The following is a 17500-nucleotide window of genomic DNA, read 5'->3' on the forward strand; positions in this document are numbered from 1 at the left end:
ACAACCAGAGGAGTCGCCCCCTGTTGGTCAGGAGAGAGAATGCAGCTTTAACACATGAAGCATAGACTTCTATACAACCAGAGGAGTCGCCCCCTGGTGGTCAGGAGAGAGAATGCAGCTTTAACACATGAAGCATAGACTTCTATACAACCAGAGGAGTCGCCCCTGGTGGTCAGGAGAGAGAATGCAGCTTTAACACATGAAGCATAGACTTCTATACAACCAGAGCACCAAGACAAGGGGCTTCAGCCGGGACTCAACCTCTCAGCTTCAAACATTACATGAACATGTCGTGATTTACATTTAACTTCTTGTGAAAGACTGACCTCTCATCTCGTTCTCCATTCTGCCATCACTCATTCACTCATTTACTCATTTACTCACTTTTAGCAGTAAAAAGCAGAAAACACAGTAAAACAGCAGCAATATTGCTCCATAAACATCAGATATGACTCTGCTGTACTTGTACCTTTGCTCGTGTTGATCCTCTTGACTGCGGTGCGTCGACCTGCAGCTTCATGAAGTCTCAGGTCACGAGTCCACCGGCCAATGGGAGCGCAGGGGGAGGCGTTCAACAGCCAATCAGGTTGCAGCTCGGTTTGATAACTTACATTTTAGATGTGAATCTGTCATTTAAATCAATTCTAATAAAGAGATGAACGCAGTTATGATAACATATAAAATTATTACTACTTTCTAGGTTGGGTGAGAAACAATAAGAACAAGACTTTAAAATGAGTTATAATTACGTTAATGTTCAGTGTTTTTATCAAAGACGGCTGCTGCTGCAATTCCTCGAGGAACGTGAGTATTAATACGAGAAATAAATCTATGACATTTCATGAGTTCAGAGAGGGACAGAACAATTTTAAAAAGGTTAATCTGACAATATTCTCTGATAATTTGAGGCACAAAAGCATCATGTTGGTGGTTCAGAGGACGCATTGAACACCATTAGAGGTATGAAAGTAAAATAAATAGCGCGTTACATGAGGAACTTTCTTCCTGGACCTTGAACGCCTCTGGTTCCACAACAGAGGGGCAGACGCACCAACACATACCAACAAGTATTGTTTATCCAAAAACATGTTACGGAAGAAAAATAGACACAAAGAAAAGTCTGTTCGTGAAAGAAGGACGACAACACGACTGTGGTCAACTTTGTAATAAATGAGAGTTTATTATAAAGATTACAATCTGTTGCGTTGCAGAGCTCATCGGTTGTTGTTTGTGTGCTCTTTAGTTTTTAGAAAAAGGAAGAAAAAAACTACAAGTACACACACGCCACTCACTCAGAAGAAACTACAAACATACTGTAAAAAGAGGAAGCTAGAGAGGAGGAGGAGGAAAGTAACCATTAAACCATTATAACCAGGTGAATATCAGGAGGAGGGAGGTTTCACACGCAGGTAAGAAAGCCAGGATTCTCAGCCAATCAGCAGGAAGCTGAACACTGTCAGATCGCAGTGGCGGCCATTTTGGCTCTTTGTTCCGTCTTTTTAAAGCCGTTTCTTCTCCATTACATTATATTACTGCTAATGTGGGACTAATAAAAGATTAACGTTTCTTATCTCTTATTATGTGATGTTTTATTAATATGTAAACTAGGCATTTATGTTAAAATTTTACTTTTTTACTACTTCATATATTAAATGATTGAATCTGTAACAAAGGATCATATTTTATAAACTCATATGTTTCATGTGTAAAATCTTAATTTTGTTCTCATATGAATGGAGTAAATACACTATTTCTCTCTGAGATGTCGTGAAATGTCACAACGTTGTACTTGTACTTGAGAAACTACTCAAGTGGAACCAAGAAGTTCTGGATGGACAGAATAAATAAATTCACGTCTTCTTTTTCCGCTTTTATTTTGAAGGCAGGACGTTTTAGACTGAAAATCAGAAAAAGGATCTACTTTTTTCCCGGCGGAGGAACACCACCGACTTCCCTTCGTCAGCGCGTCACCGAACAGATGTTTAGCAGCAGGTTTTGCTGGTTTCTGATTGGCTGAGAAGTCCTCACAACAAATGAATGTTTTCTGTTAGTGTACAGGGTCGGGGGACCTGAGGTCAGAGGTCAAGAGGTCACGTGACCTCTCCATCGCTGATTTTCATTGTTACACTGCAGAGAAAAGGAGCCGGCCACGCCTCCTTGTGTGGCGGCGTACAGTAGACTATAGTCCATTATAATATATACTACATACAGTTATATGTGATATTCACTCAGCGTAAGCAGCTACGTTCTCGACACGCGCGAGACCAAAACTGACCCCAAAAATAACCTGTTTGCGTTGTGATGTTTTCTTCTGGGTTCACTGGTTTCTACTGGTTTCTACTGGTGCGGTCCAGCGTTACAGCCGACGTCTGTGAGAAGCTGAAGGCTTCAGAAAATGAACCGAAACCTCCGAAGTTTGCACATTTTACGAAGTCTGAATTTGTCTAAATCAAATATTTTAAGAGCAACTTAAGAAGAAGAAGGAGCACCTTCTAACTTCAAGACGCTTAAATCCAAACATTACTTTGGACCCAGAGCTCAGGGAGTCAGATAAACTTTAAGAAGGAATAAAAACGCCTGTGTGCTGTAGGTTATTAAAGTAACCCGGGTTCTAGGAGACCAATAAAAACAGGGTTCGGCTCCAACAAAGTCTGAATATCACATATACGGCTAAAGCCTCAATAGACTACAGTCTACCAAAATATTACTGTATACATTTTATTGTCTACTATACTTTATATAATACACTATAGCTACATTATTCTACCATAATATATATTATACAGGCTATAAAGTCTACTGCAATGTGCTGTACATAGACTATACTCTCTATACCTCTGTGCTCTGCCGGTGGGCAGGTAATACTTTTTCACATAAAAGGGCACCGTGTACTTGTACAACTTTGGGATTCATGATTGTGGTTCAGCTTGAGTTCAGGTATTTCCTTCGGGAATAAAAAGCTAAGTGGATTAGTCGTTGTGGAAACAGGCACTAGAGCGTTGATTGTACTTCGGAGGGGATTCGAGAGGAGAGACTGAAGGTTATTCGGGTTTGAATTGAAGTGAAGAAATACATGCATGTCTTCCCCTTTTGATAACGCGGGGCTAGCAGTTTCCCCCTGCATCTAGTCTTTGTGCTAAGCTAGGCTAAGCTAGGCTAAACACGTCGTGGTTCTATAGATACAAGTCTCATCTGTCTGGGTCAGATGGCGAAAGAGTGATGTCCACTAATTGTTGTAAACTGCGACCAGACGGCGTGTTCGTGCATATTGTGGGTAAAGTTAGCTTGACGGGGTTTTGAGTATAAAGTGCGTTAGCTAGCAAGGCAGGCAGGCTAGCGATAGCTTTCCAAAAACTGTAAATCACAGCTTGTATAAAGTGTTTGTTTTTTTTACAGGGCTGGGCGATAAATCAGATTTATTTGAGAACGTTTCCATGAAGCTATTTTCACATGAAGTGAAAAAACAGGAACAATAATAGTTGTGTTATTGTGGTTATAGGAATGTAATTTATAGTTGCTGTTACATTGCTGCTCAACCGCAGGTTCTTTGTGTGAGAGCAAATTGCTTACTGGCCTCAATGAAAAGGTGTTTTTTTAATATTAAACGCCAACAAATATGGATCCACGCGGAAAACTGTGTGTATTCTTTCACTTTTAATAAATGTTGGCTTCACAACTCTGTGTTTATTGGAACTAAATCAGGTGTATGTAAAACTCGATCATTTGTGATTTCCACTACTATCAAATTTAAGTTCTTGTGAAGCTTCATTAGCCGGAATAAAAACACCCTGCAATGTTCTTCATAAAAATACATTTTCCACAAATTTCGATGTGATTTTTCACTGATTTTCGGCGTCTTTTTGAGGCTTGTTTTAAACACTTTTCACAACCTCTGGAAAGCTCTGCAGACGTTCTGGAGGTAACTCCACGTATGGCAGGGAAGAAATCCCCAATATGGCAGGGAGGAAACTCCATATATGGCCTGTTCCTGGCAAAGTGACCATTACTGCGGGGCGGTTTACAGCTGCTACAGCCACGTCGATGGATTATTGAGGAATATTAGAGTCACGGGGGGTTGAAATAAGAGTTTTGTGTGTTAGCGTGAGGAAGGAATAGGAGGGGAAGGTATATTCTCTGTACAGATGGCTTTAAACAGATAGCACCATGTACAGTAAGCCCTCGAGAAGCAGGTTAGAAACCAGTTGGAGCTCTGCTGCAGCTCTCCCTGAAACACACAGCACATCAGCACAAAGTCACACTCATTGACAAATCATTATGAATCTCAAAACGTCACCGGAACGACCTCGAAAATTCAGCTCATTGTCAAATCATAACGAACTCAAAATCATTTTCCAAAACTGTTATAGAAACTCTGCGAGTCATCACCACCACGTTATTATTACTTGTTATTCATTAATTCTAAATGATCGGCGTTAAGATATGGACTCAAAATGAACAGCGAAATTCTTCGTGAGTGATATTTGGAAGAAGAAAAGAATAAAAGAAAAAAGTCACAAGAAAGACGAAGAAATATCCTCCGCTAATCTCCACGCCGTCGTTGTTAAGGCGGAGACGTCCAGTCGCTCGCTAGCGTCCAGCTGAGCTCGTCTGGGGAAGCAGAATGGCACGAGGGAAATCACCCGTCTCGTTATATTCATCAGTTTGTCAGATCAGCTCTTTGATCAATGACCCGCCACCTGTTTATGTGACCAGTTTAGCGAGCTAACAAAATTAGCTTAGTGAGCTAACGTAACACTGAAGAACACTGTGTGGATGCCACCTGTTTACTAATTAGCTTAGCGAGCTAACGTTGCGCTGTTAAACGCTGGTTTTGGTCAAAAACTCTGGTGTTTTCTGGTGCTTCAGGTCAGAATACACTTTTTGTTTAGCAGCTGCGTTACATAAGTTTTTGAATATATATATATATATATATATATATATATATATATATATATATATATATATATATATATATATATATATATATATATATATATATCCCTAGTTCAGAACTTTAGCAACTGGAGGTACAATTTTAAATTCTTGTGAATGTCTAAAAATAACTTTAGTGTGAAACACAAAAAAATTCCAAAGAATTATTGTTTACAGCTTCACTATTAGGAAAATTTGCTTTCATTAATAAATTAATACCTTTGGGTTTTGTTGATTGAAGTTTCCAAGATTTCAAAAGTATAGCCTTTCCAAACATCTCTGTTTTGAAAACATTAAGGGTTTTTACACTATTCTGGGTCTCAGACCTCAGCGCTAGTTTGGATTCGTACAAAATGGTTTCATTCCTCTGGCGTAAGAAAATAGCTCTCTGGCCTGAATTGATGCAGCCTTAACTTAAATTTCACTTTTGGCGAAAAAAGCTTTGCCCAAAAACTTTAAGACTACAGAGCAACCAGGACGACTAAATGGATTGTTTTACTTTAAAATAGAAATGTGTTTGGAGGGCTTGTACAGCGTAAACACGAGGCACTAGGCGTTACCCGAGGTCAAACTAAACCTTGGAGATCTAAAATAACACAACAGCTTTTTTCCCCTGGACGCAGACAGCGGCGCTACCAGTCCGTTTGGGTTGATCAAAGAGCCGATGAGCCAAAATGTCAGCGAGAGAACTCAGAGAGCTGAGCTCCACGTTGGTAAAAAGGTCTAAAGATTCAGTCACGGCTAAGGTATTCTAGCCAAAGAGATGGCCTAGTGTCTGACCGAGGTCAGGGGTTATGAGGTCACAGTTCAGGATGTCTAGAGGTCAGTGGTCGGAGGCGAGGGGTCAAGTGGAACCATCCAGCAGCTGTCTGAGCGCCCTCTCGATGTTGATCCGGTGCCCCAGTCTGGTGACGCCCAGCTCCACGTAGTCCTCCTTGGTGAGCGCCGGGAGATGGGAGCCCTCGATCTCGTGCTCCTGGAAGCGCTGGCGGTGCTCAGCCAGGCCGACGCTCTCCAGCCAGTCGCCCACGTCGTATTTGTTCCACAGGTTGAGGGGCCGCTGCCTCCACGGCCGGAGGGCCAGTAGGGGCCCGCTGAGGACGGGGGAGGGGCAGGGGGAGGCGTGGGGCGAGGGGGAGGGCGAGCGGGACCGGGTCCGAGCGCTGGCGCTGCGCATCACGAACCGAACCTCCTTTGGTTCCGAGGGGAGGCTGAGGCTGGACGACTTCAGGATGGTGAGGCCGCGGCCCGAGCTCAGGTCCGGCCTCTCAGTGCAGGGGGCGGTGGAGGAGGCGTGGCCTATTGACCTATCGGACGGGGAGGGGGAGGGGCTCCGGCGGGCTACGGGGTAGCGGCTCCCCGGTCGGACCGTATAGCTGGCGCCGTAACCTCGCTGGGAGATGGTGTGGAGTTCTCCGAGACTGGAGAACAACCTGCAACACATTACACAGCATGAACGACACCGGTATCGCTGACCAGTTATATCAGCTGGAAGCTCTGAGGCCTCAAAGCCTTTAGCCTCGTCTAAAGCTAATTATCACCACCAGGAAATGAAAGTTAAGCTCACGCAACACTGTTCGGATACTTCGCTCGCTATCGAACACCCCAAGGAGCAACAAAACATGATTTGTGCGAGCTAACGATACGCTAACTCTTGGCCTCAAAAGGTACCGCGAAGGTGCTGCTGTAGATATAAGCTAGCTCGTCTGAGAGGTTAATGTTTGCGGTTTGACAGGTGAAATATATATGGTGTGTTATTTGCTTTTGTTCTATGACGCCCGATGCTTACCACACATAGAGACACAAAGCTCAACAAGCCTGGTTATGGTTGCTGAGCTATAATCGGACAGATTTGGTAGGTGTTAAGCAAACGCCCAAGCTTTAATTGAAAAGACGGATGGGGCAGTAATTGCAGACATTTAGTAGTTAGTCATCTGCGAAAGCGCTTGTTAGTTAGCGGTTAGCAAATTAAAATCATCCCGTAACGATAACGAGAAATGTTTACCAGAGATAAAAACCTACGATTTACTGTCTTCACTGTCCACACATCTGGAACAACACAAACAACAGATTCTGTTACGACATCCACACAGACGGCAGCACTCTGATCAGCGGTACTTCAGGATTTATGGTAAAAAGGCTGTTGGTAGTACCTGGCACCTCCTACTGGTGACCTCCGGCCCGGATCGAGAGGGCTCGGTTCCTCCCCAAGAGAGTGACTGTCTTTGTTTAGCAACTGCAGCCGATTAGCCAGATCGAGTCCAGACCCGGCCCGGCCGCTCAGCTCCAGTGCCGACGCCGACCGGCTGCTGAGATCCGCGACTGAACTCGACGTCTGGCCTCCCAGCGCTACCGGACGCCCTCCTTCATCCGGGCTGAAGCCCCGCCGCTCGTCGCGGTCGTCCCCGCCCCCCCACAGCTTCGACCTCCTCTGGAACAGGTAGCGAGGCTGCCGTCCACCGCCGCCGGTGGGGGAGGAACAGAGTGGGGAGGAAGGGGAGGAGTAGGACGCGGCGGACGGGAGGAGCTCGCTGTCGGACGACTGCTTCAGCAGCGGGTCGCGGAGTGTGGAGCGGCCTCGACCGATCGGTGAGCGAAGGCGAGGCTTGAAACCAGAAGGGGAGGCGGAGGGAGACGAGGGGGTGGGGTGAGTGGCCGGAGGGGAGCAGGGGGAGGAGGGGCCAGGAGGGGACGCCAAGGTAATGGAGGGAGGGAGTGAGCTCGGGGAGGAGCTCTCGTGGAGTCGCTCGTCACCTCCTTCCTCACCTACGGATTCGGGACCCGTCTCACCTCCACCTCCCTCTCCACCTCGCCGTGGCAACAGGGTGAGGGAGGATGGGGGAGGAAGAGCGGGAGGACTGGCGAAGGCAGCGGGGGGAGTTACAAGGCCAATCCTGCGAAGCTCCTCCCTAGTTTCCTCATCACTGGACGACAACAACGCTGGTGGGAGTGTTACTGTGTAAGCCCCGCCCTCCTCCTCTGAGCTGCCCACTGTGAGGCTTCTGCGCCTGTCAATCAGAGCAGGGTGACTCTCATTGGCCAGCGATGGCAACGGGGTGGGTCTCCAGCGCTCAGGGGAGGGGCCGGCAGGCGATGTGACTCCTCCCTCTGTTTCCGGACGCTCCACTTGTCCGTCAGGGAACAAGGGCGGGGTTATGCGTTTGTGCCTGAGCTCAGGACTGGTCTGGGGAGTGGTGCGCTTGGTTCGTTGCTCGGGACTCGTCTGAGGGGTGGTGCGTTTGGACCGCGGCTCGGGGCTACTCTGTGGTGTGGTGATCGGGGTCCGCTTGTGTCGACCCTCGGGGCTGGCGGCCGGGGTCAGTATGGGTGTCGTGGAGGCAGAGATGTGCTTCAGTCTGGGCTCTGGGCTCGGCGTGCGGGCAGTTAGCGCTCGTTCGCGTGCAGCAAGTGCCAGGGCGAGTGGAGATGAGGGGTCTGAGGAAAAAAGACAAAATTATCGGTAGTTCGGATTTGGACACTTCAACAACAAACAGCTTACTGTTTCACATAGTCAAGCCCTTTCCCAGGTCCTGCTCCATGATGTGCAGTAACTCAAGACTCTGAACTAGACTCCCTTGTATTTAGTCTCTCCTTGTCCCCTTTTGTACAGTGGAGTACCTCAAGGCTCTCTTTTAGATCCCCTTTAGTTTAAACCTCAATGCTCTGTGCTTGATCCACTTCTATTCCTGGAGTGCCTCCAGACTCTGGTTCCATTTTATTTCCCAGAGTACCTTTTTTTGTGGAGTACCGCAAGAGTCTGTCCTTGGTCCCTTTCCATTTAGTAAAGTAGAGGCTCCAACCGAGGTCTTCTATTTTACGGAGTACCTTAAGGTATTTTGTGGAATACCGCAAGGCTCTATCCTAGATCCCATATTATTTTGTGGAATACCTCAGGCTCTGTCCAAGGTCCCTTCCTACTTTACATAGTACCTTTCCAGACTCTAGCAACAGACTGACCTAGAGGCTTCCCCGTCAGCGGGTGGAGGAAGGTGTGAGGCGTGGGAGAAGGCGACAGGACGGGAGCTGGTGGCGGAAGCTCGCCGAGGTCGTCCATCGAGTGGCTCAGGGTCAGGAGAGGCGGCACCTGGTTTTCCGACCCGGCTCCCTCCACGGACAGGAAGAGCGACGACCTGCGACCCTGAACGCGAGCGCGCTCTGAAAGAACCTGCTGCTGGTAAAGCTCCGCCCGACTGGGGCTGCTGGGTCCTCCGTCTACCTTCAACAAATCCAGCTCTTTCATTCCAAGTCCTGGAAGGAGAAGATAAACAAGAAGGAGTGAGACTGGTAGGAGTGACATGCTAAAAATGTTTTCGGAAAATTAGACAAAAATGTAAATCCTGACCCTGCTCCTCGACAGGAAGTTGTTTCAACAAAGGCGACTTCCTCCTCTGGGGCTTGGAGGGCGGAGCCTGATGTCCCACGTTAGCGTACGGGTTTTCTATTGGGCGTCCCCGGCGGCGTGATAGCGGCGAGTGACCGAGGGCGGGGCTAGTGCTGTGGAGAGACAGCGTGGAGGTGTGCGTGGCGGTGTGCAGCGTGTGCGTGGCGGTGTGCGTGGCAGTGTGTGTGGCGGTGTGCGTGGCGGTGTGCAGCGTGTGCGTGGCGGCGCCGCCGTGCACGTCGGGCTGCAGCTGCGGCGGCGTGTCCTGCAGGATGATCATCGACCTCGCCTTCCTCTGCCGCTCGGCGTGGGCTTGGCTCCTCGTTGGCGAATCGGTGAGCTCCTGGAGCCTAGGCTCCGCCCCCGGCTTGAAGCTGGAGCGGGTAAGCCCCTCCCCTCGGGCCGGGGGAGAAGGGGGCAGGAACGAGGGAGGCGGGCCGGAGTCCAGGAGGAAAAGCGAGGAGGTGGAGGAGGAGGCGGAGGGAGGAGGAGGCGGAGCCATCTGAGGGGGCGGGGGGATGAAGCTGTCCGTCAGTGAGGAGCTCCGTGGAAACCGACTTTCATTGATTAGTGCTGAGATCCTGTCGTCATCAGGTGTGCCTGTAATAAATACAAATAATAAATACATACAAATAAAACAATTAAATAAAAAGGTGCCTAAAAATGTTTTGGGGGGAATGCAGGAATGTAATGTGTGTGTGTGTGTGTGTGTGTGTGTGTGTGTGTGTGTGTGTGTGGTGTGTGTGTATTTGTGTGTGTCTCACCAAAGCTCTTGGTTCTGGACATTCCTCGAGGTAAAGCCATGGTGCTTTTCTCTGGAGCGGAGGGAGGCACGAGACCCTGACGCTCAAACAACGACTGCACAGAAAAACATTTCATTTTTTTGTTTTTTCACTCCTAATAGGCCAAGAAAATACAATTAATAAAATAAAAAAAAAATCTTCAATTTTTGAAATTTTTTTTTTTCTTTTAATTTTTTTTTCTTCTTTTTTTTTTTTTTTTTTTTTTCAATGAATATATATATATATATATATATATATATATATATATATATATATATATATATATATATATATATATATATATATAGTTTTTTTTTGTTTTTTTTAATCGATTATTTGATTGATTCCAAACTCCATTCAGAAAACAATCGTTTTAAAAGTTGCTTGCTCGTCGTCTTGTGAACAGAACTGACAAAACACAAGTTCAGACTTTTCACATTTCGGCATCATGATGTCGCTCATTCGGCATCTTATTAATCAGCAAACATCGTATTTTTGCGATGTTCAGGAGCGAGACTTCGCCCGTGGACTCACGTTGATCTCAGCCTGAGTGATGCGGCGGCTCGTCGGCCTCTGTTTCACCGTCGCCGCCCTGAAGTCGTCCGACGGCCGCGCCCTGAGAACGACTTCCTGTTGCCCTCCGGCCAACATCTCATCCAGTTTGTCTGCAGCGAGGAGGAGATGTGATGAAAACAAACAAACAAAACAACAAGGTAAACGAACAAGCAAAGCTAATTAAACACAGAAGTATGACATCACGACCACGAAAACATGACATCATTACATCACCGCGTGAGTCAGCAGGGCCGCAGGCAGGATTTAAGAAATACTGACTTTAAAATAGCAGATGGGAAATAAATAGGCCAAAAAAAGTGCAAAACTGTTGTATTAGTACTTTTACTGGAGCACAGTATCTTTACAGTGTGGTACTAGTACTTTTACTTCTCTCCAGGATCTAAATACTGTGTAAGAAATGATCTGTTAGCTACATACGGCCCGACTGTAACGTCACTGACACAAAATGACATCATCAGACCAACGAGACATCATCACGGCAGCTTTACGTCACAAACACACAAATCACAAAAAACACAAAAAACACAAAAAAAAGCCACAAAAACGACCACGACAACATCATCAGGCCCTTGTGACTCACCGAAGCGCCTCCTCCTGGCTGCAGACAGAACAAAGGTCAACAACACACACTCTGACAGTTTGACTTTCACCTGTGTGTGTGTGTGTGTGTGTGTGTGTGTGTGTGTGTTTTACCTATGTCCTCCAAGTCAGCGGTCATTGACTTGGATCTGAGTGTCAACGACGTGCTGGGGGCTCGTTTTGGAGGGGGCGGAGCTACAAGACATGAACCAATCACAAGTTCAGCCTGGTATCGACTTCACATGGAAAGGATATGAGAGGCTGAGAGCAAGTAGTCAGGTGACAAGAAGGAAAAGGACGGGTCAAGTCAAATAATACCAAACAGAAGAGGATCTAGGAAAGAGCCTTGAGGTACTCCAGGAAACCGCTGTTCAAGTCCCACATGAAACCAAACATGTGATGCACATCTCCAAAAGTTAAACTGGATGAGTGACAGCGTTCATACAACCAAATAAAAGAAACGATACGAGAATCAAACACAGAAATAGTTAATTTAATTTAAATAAATAAAGGACCTTTCTTCCGGACCAAGTTGGTTTCAGACTTCCTGGAAACGGACACGACCTTCATCAGCAGTCGACTCCCCCCCTGTCGGATCAGAGAGACGACCTGCCGGTGACCCACCTTCACCACGTCGGCGCCGTTCACCTGGACGACACACAGACAGGTGAGTCTCAGAGCCCTGATGTTTCGATGCCGCGCGTTAGAGGACGTGCGTGTACCTCTATGAGGAAGTCTCCGGTCCGTAGCCCCGCCCTCCAGGCCACGCCCCCCTGGTCCACTGACTCCAGGTACTGCAGGGCGGGGAACGCCGGGGTGGGGGCGAACTCCTCGATGGGGGTCTCGGCTTGGAAAGGAGACGGAAAAAAAGACGATATGATTTTATTCCACCAACACAGGTGATTCATTTTGGCAGACTGGACCTCATTTCAGCACCATGTGGGCTTTCTGGTTGTATAGAAGTCTATGCTTCATGTGTTAAAGCTGCATTCTCTCTCCTGACCACCAGGGGGCGACTCCTCTGGTTGTATAGAAGTCTATGCTTCATGTGTTAAAGCTGCATTCTCTCTCCTGACCACCAGGGGGAGACTCCTCTGGTTGTATAGAAGTCTATGCTTCATGTGTTAAAGCTGCATTCTCTCTCCTGACCACCAGGGGGCGACTCCTCTGGTTGTATAGAAGTCTATGCTTCATGTGTTAAAGCTGCATTCTCTCTCCTGACCACCAGGGGGCGACTCCTGTGGTTGTATAGAAGTCTACCTTTAGCTCCTCGGAGGACGAAGCCGAATCCTTCGCTCTCTCTCTTCTGCAGCACGGCCGTCTTCTCCTCGATCACATAGTCACTACGAGAAAGAACACAACACTCTCACTCGTGATAGATGAACTATGTTAAATAAATAGCAATTTAATTGGATTAATAATGTTTTATATTTGTTTAAAATCTTCAGAAAAACATACAAATGTTGACATGTATGACCATAAAGTTGTATAGTTATGTTTTAACTGATCGATATCAACAAAACATTAATTAAATAACTTTATAATGATGACATTTAAAGCCACGTTGTCCACCATTTTGACTGCCTTTCATACGACGATATACAAATATTACATAAGTTTGTGTTGCAGCCAGTAAATGAACCAGGAGAGCAGTGCAGGTGAGTTACCTGTAGGAGGTGTAGTTGTCATAGGAACCGACAGTATAATGTCTGAACAGCCTCTTAGTGCGGTCCTCCCTCGTCTCTGGACACCATAAAGTACAAATATACATCAATATATATATTTATATATATATATATATATATATATATATATATATGTTTCATATTTAAATGTTACAAACAGTCGTTATTATGATAGCATTAAATATAGTTGTTGTTGTTGTTGTTGTTGTTGTTGTTGTTGTTTACCCAGCCGTGGGTCGTATTGTCTCATCTGGACTTCCTCCACACAGTCGGCAGGAAACCAGCCGGTTCTTCCCTTCACGCTTCCCTCCCAGAACCCTCCTTCTCCTATCGACAGGACTGTAGAGGAACACAAAGTACTGCAGTATTACTGCTGCGGATACACATTAAAGTACTCCTGGTACACAGCAGAGTACTCCTGGTACTCGTGCAGTACTCCTGACCTTTGACCCGCTCCCCGCGGTGCAGCTGGATCTCTCCGGGCCCCTGGGGGACGTGGGACCTGGTGGCGATGAAGGTGCGACCCGGCACGGCGCTGTACAGCCTCCTCTTCCTCATCTGAGGGGTCGCAGGGGGCGAGGAGGGGGGGCTGGCCTCCCCCAGACCCCCCCCACCCGGACTAGAGAGAGAGAGAGAGGGAGAGAGAGAGAGACGAGAGAGAGAGGAAGAGAGGGGAGAGAGAGAGAGAGAGAGAGGAGAGAGAGAGAGAGAGAGAGGGAGAGAGAGAGAGAGAGAGGGAGAGAGAGAGAGAGAGAGAGAGAGAGAGAGAGAGAGAGGTTTAGGCAGCATGTATGGAGGTAAATTCAGGACGAATGTTGTTGTTTTTTTTTCTTTTTTCCAAATGAAAAAAAAAAATGAAAATTTTTGGGGGTTCAATATAAATTTTGATTCAGTTCTGTTTTTTTTTCAACTTTCATTTTTTTTTTTTTACTTTTTTTTTTTCAAGTGAACAAAACATTGTCTTGTGTTTGACTCCACACGTGTCACCAACTGACACTGTGTGTGTGTGTGTGTGTGTGTGTGTACCTGAGGCGGCGCGTGTGTCGTCGTAGTGAGTGTGTGTGTGTGTCGTGGTGCGTCTCCAGGCTTTGGAGGGAGGGGCCAGGGGAGGAGGCGGGGCTTTCCAGAACGTTTTCACTGGCTGAGCGAATCAGAGAGCGAGGAGAAGACAGACCGTTGCCCGCCGGCGACCGCGTCATGATGGCTCTGCGGCGCTTTGTGTAGGATGGAGTTTCTCTGAAGGGAACTACTTGGGCACATATAAAGACACACACACACACACACACACACACACACACACACACAGTTAACTTCACCTGTAACGTGCGCGCCTACACACACACATAATTTAAATGTCTCAGCCAACTCACCAACGTCAGAGCTTTTGTGGATTTTTATGATTTCTGCAAGCTCAAAGTTCCCAGCAATTATTGCCACCTACACACACACACACACACACACACACACACACACACACACACACACACACACACACACACACACACACACACACAGCTTAATCAGACATCAGGCTTTTATTATATATGTGTTATATATAATGATTAATTAAATAAATTCTATGAAATCAAAGTAACATCTCTCAACTTTCTAACTTCCTGTCTGACTTCCTGTCTGACTTCCTGTCTGACTTCCTGTCTGACTTCCTGTCTGACTTCCTGTCTGACTCCAGGATGTTTTTGGTGGTTTTGTTTTCACCTGGAAGGCGGTCTGGTTGTTGTAGTTCTTGATGTCCTTGTTTGCTCCTCTGAACAGCAACACTCTGGCACAACTGTCCTGCAAACCAGCCGCAATTATTCATTAACTTCAAAAATAAACAGAATGACAATAACACAATGAAAAAAAACAGATGTTTATTATGATTAAAACGTGTTTATTATGATTAAAACGTGTTTATTATGATGTGTTTGTTGTGTCTTCTTGCCTGGTTGTAGAGAGCACACAGGTGCAGTGCGCTGTTCCCTGATGCATTCTGGGAACTCATGTCTGCGCCGTAGAACAGCAGGTGCTCCAAGTGCTGCACGTTACCATAGCGACATGCCTGGACCCCCACGCCCCCCCCACCCGCCCCACACACACACACACACACACACACACACACACAAGTCGTTAAGTCATTTCACTGATTGTGGGCGTTTTGGTTTGCGTGTGTGTGTGTGTGTGTGTGTGTGTGTGTGTGTGTGTGTGTGTGTGTGTGTGTGTGTGTGTGCATGTGTCACCTGGTGGATTTCCTGCCAGCCGTTCTCATCCGTCATCCCTGCACCAAAAATACAGCAAATTAATAATCATACAGTGATGGGCAGCACACACACACACACACACACACACACACACACACACACAGCCAGGTGTGGCCCCTGTGAGCCTCCGTACCGATGGTGGCGTGGTCCTGCAGCAGCAGCTCGCAGCAGTAGGGGGCGCCGCCCACCATGGCGGAGTGATACAGGGGAGTGAGGCCTCGGCTGTCTTTGTAGTCCGGAGACGCTCCGAGGTCCAGAAGCGTCTGAGGAGCAACTGGAGCGTCAACACGCAGCAGGAAGCTAGCACTAATAGCTGGAAGCTAACACACGCTTATAGCTTAATCTAGCACTAATAGCTGGAAGCTAGCACTAATACCTGGAAGCTAGCACCAACAGCTGGAAGCTAGCACAATCTTATAGCTGGAAGCTAGCACTAATAGCAGGAAGCTAGCATATCTGATGTGTTCTTTCTCATACTCTCGCATTAAAGACAGAACAAAGAACAGAACTTGAGTAGCTGTACTTCTTACGTTCTGCCTTCGGGCCGCGACGGTAACAACGAACAACAACCACACTGAAAAGTTCCCATAATGCATCAGCGAGTGTTCTCACGCTGAGAGAGGCGCTGTTCCTGCAGAGGACGGCCCGGTGCACAGCGGTGATGCCGTCTCTGGTCCTGAAGTCCAGGTGGGCTCCTCCACTGCGCAGGACCTTGATGAGGTCGCCGCTGCCCTCCAGCTGCACCGCCAGAGTCAGAGGACACTCTGAGAGGAGCCGCAGACACACAAACCGCTGTTACGCACAAATATGACGTTTCCTCCATTGAGAACATCATCCTGGACGTCAACAAAGTCTCATTTTGTCAAAGCAACATTTAGTTTTGTGTGCAACCGTTAGCTTTGCTAGCTAGCTGTGTGAGCGTTTAGATGGTGCCGTGTGTGTATAAGTACTCACCCCCGGTGTCGGAGTCATGGAAGTTGGGGTCCAGGCCCTTTTCCAACCATTTGGAAACCTTCTCCACATTCTTCTGGTGAACATGTTCCATAAAACGCTTCAGGTTTGCCTGAAAAACAAGATTCAAATTATGATCTAAAGAAAACGAGATTTGTTTATAGCTGAACAAAAAATGATGAAACTTATAGTGTTGTGTGTGTGTGTGTGTGTGTGTGTGTGTGTGTGTGTGTGTGTGTGTGTGTGTGTACCTTGGTATGCAGCTTTGCCAGCTGCTTATCGTCCACGTAGCTTTGCGTGTAAACTCTCCGCTTGTAACGGAACTGTAAAACAAGAGTTGAAAGTTTTAGTACAAACTCAAAAAGATGTTACACAACGTTCATTGTGACCAGATCAAAAGCTGCATTCTCTCTCCTGACCACCAGGGGGCGACTCCTCTGGTTGTATAGAAGTCTTTGTAAATCACTCTACTTCTCACAGACCATGAAGTATGCTTTAGGGGCGGGGCTCCAAGGTGATTGACAGGTCGACACCATGAGACGTCTGCATAGATCACAATGGGGGTCTGACACAAATGAAAATACACTTTAGTCTCGACGGGCGGTGAGACAATCTTGTTTTTAATAGTCTTTGGACAACAATGGAGCTCTGTGGCTCAGAGGAAGCAGATCTGTCAGACTCTGAGACGCACACAAAGCTTCTGATTCGACACGAACAAAGATATGAACGCTAAACCTTTACTTTTGTAACTGAACGTTTTAGACTTCCCACAGAAGACGTATTCCTCTCAAACTTTGAAATGAATCTTTGTAATCATGTTTACAAAAGTAATGTACGTAATCTACAAGCTGATGAAAAAAAAGCATCCTCTGCTTTAGGGTCTGTTTGACCCTAAATGACCATCATTTACTAAATGCCATTTATATAGACTTCTATACAACCAGAGGAGTCGCCCCCTGGTGGTCAGGAGAGAGAATGCAGCTTCAACACATGAAGCATAGACTTCTATACAACCAGAGGAGTCGCCCCCTGGTGGTCAGGAGAGAGAATGCAGCTTCAACACATGAAGCATAGACTTCTATACAACCAGAGGACTTCTATACACTACATTGAACAGCTGTTTCAGGTGATTACTGGCAGTAAAGACACTGTGTCCAGTGGGTCCGGGGGTTTTAAACTACAGGTGTGCTCGTACCTCCAGGTAAGGGATCGGCGTGATGGGAGGAAGAGGATACTCATTCAGCAGACGCTCCTCGTCCAGAAACTTTCCGGCTCGGCCGTTGAACGCCGGCTGGAAGAGACCATAGTTCAAAACATCCGACAGAGACTGAGTCAACGTCACCAGAACCCTCTGCT

At 46.9% G+C, this 17500-nt stretch overlaps 1 protein-coding gene across 9 annotated transcripts in view; it reads right to left on the bottom strand.

Annotated features, from left to right (window-relative positions):
* Positions 1-5005: 5005 nt before the first annotated feature.
* shank3b (SH3 and multiple ankyrin repeat domains 3b) overlaps positions 5006-17500 on the bottom strand; it is a 21679-nt gene continuing 9184 nt past the window's right edge. For 2 of the 9 annotated variants that reach the window (XM_068586338.1, XM_068586336.1), the window contains 25 exons: positions 17340-17435; positions 16396-16467; positions 16148-16256; positions 15806-15957; positions 15327-15456; positions 15173-15210; positions 14878-14994; positions 14652-14729; positions 14306-14372; positions 13962-14184; positions 13379-13554; positions 13161-13274; positions 12918-12993; positions 12511-12593; positions 11973-12097; positions 11766-11898; positions 11365-11445; positions 11252-11269; positions 10630-10760; positions 10078-10171; positions 9275-9913; positions 8890-9180; positions 7086-8367; positions 6955-6981; positions 5006-6365 (listed from right to left, as the gene is read on the bottom strand). In XM_068586338.1, the coding sequence (XP_068442439.1) occupies positions 5777-6365; positions 6955-6981; positions 7086-8367; positions 8890-9180; positions 9275-9913; positions 10078-10171; positions 10630-10760; positions 11252-11269; positions 11365-11445; positions 11766-11898; positions 11973-12097; positions 12511-12593; positions 12918-12993; positions 13161-13274; positions 13379-13554; positions 13962-14184; positions 14306-14372; positions 14652-14729; positions 14878-14994; positions 15173-15210; positions 15327-15456; positions 15806-15957; positions 16148-16256; positions 16396-16467; positions 17340-17435 (4941 nt within the window). In that variant the 3' untranslated portion in view covers positions 5006-5776. Of the gene's footprint in view, positions 6366-6937; positions 6982-7085; positions 8368-8889; positions 9181-9274; positions 9914-10077; positions 10172-10629; positions 10761-11251; positions 11270-11364; positions 11446-11765; positions 11899-11972; positions 12098-12510; positions 12594-12917; positions 12994-13160; positions 13275-13378; positions 13555-13961; positions 14185-14305; positions 14373-14651; positions 14730-14877; positions 14995-15172; positions 15211-15326; positions 15457-15723; positions 15958-16147; positions 16257-16395; positions 16468-17339 lie in introns of those variants that run through there. The other 7 variants (XM_068586333.1, XM_068586332.1, XM_068586339.1 and 4 more) reach the window with 7 other exon arrangements.

The sequence above is a fragment of the Clinocottus analis genome, unplaced genomic scaffold (assembly GCF_023055335.1).
Source record: "Clinocottus analis isolate CAN_PGR_092001 unplaced genomic scaffold, fCliAna1.0.p SCAF_20, whole genome shotgun sequence".
In the NCBI taxonomy this organism is placed as follows: Eukaryota; Metazoa; Chordata; class Actinopteri; order Perciformes; family Cottidae; genus Clinocottus; species Clinocottus analis.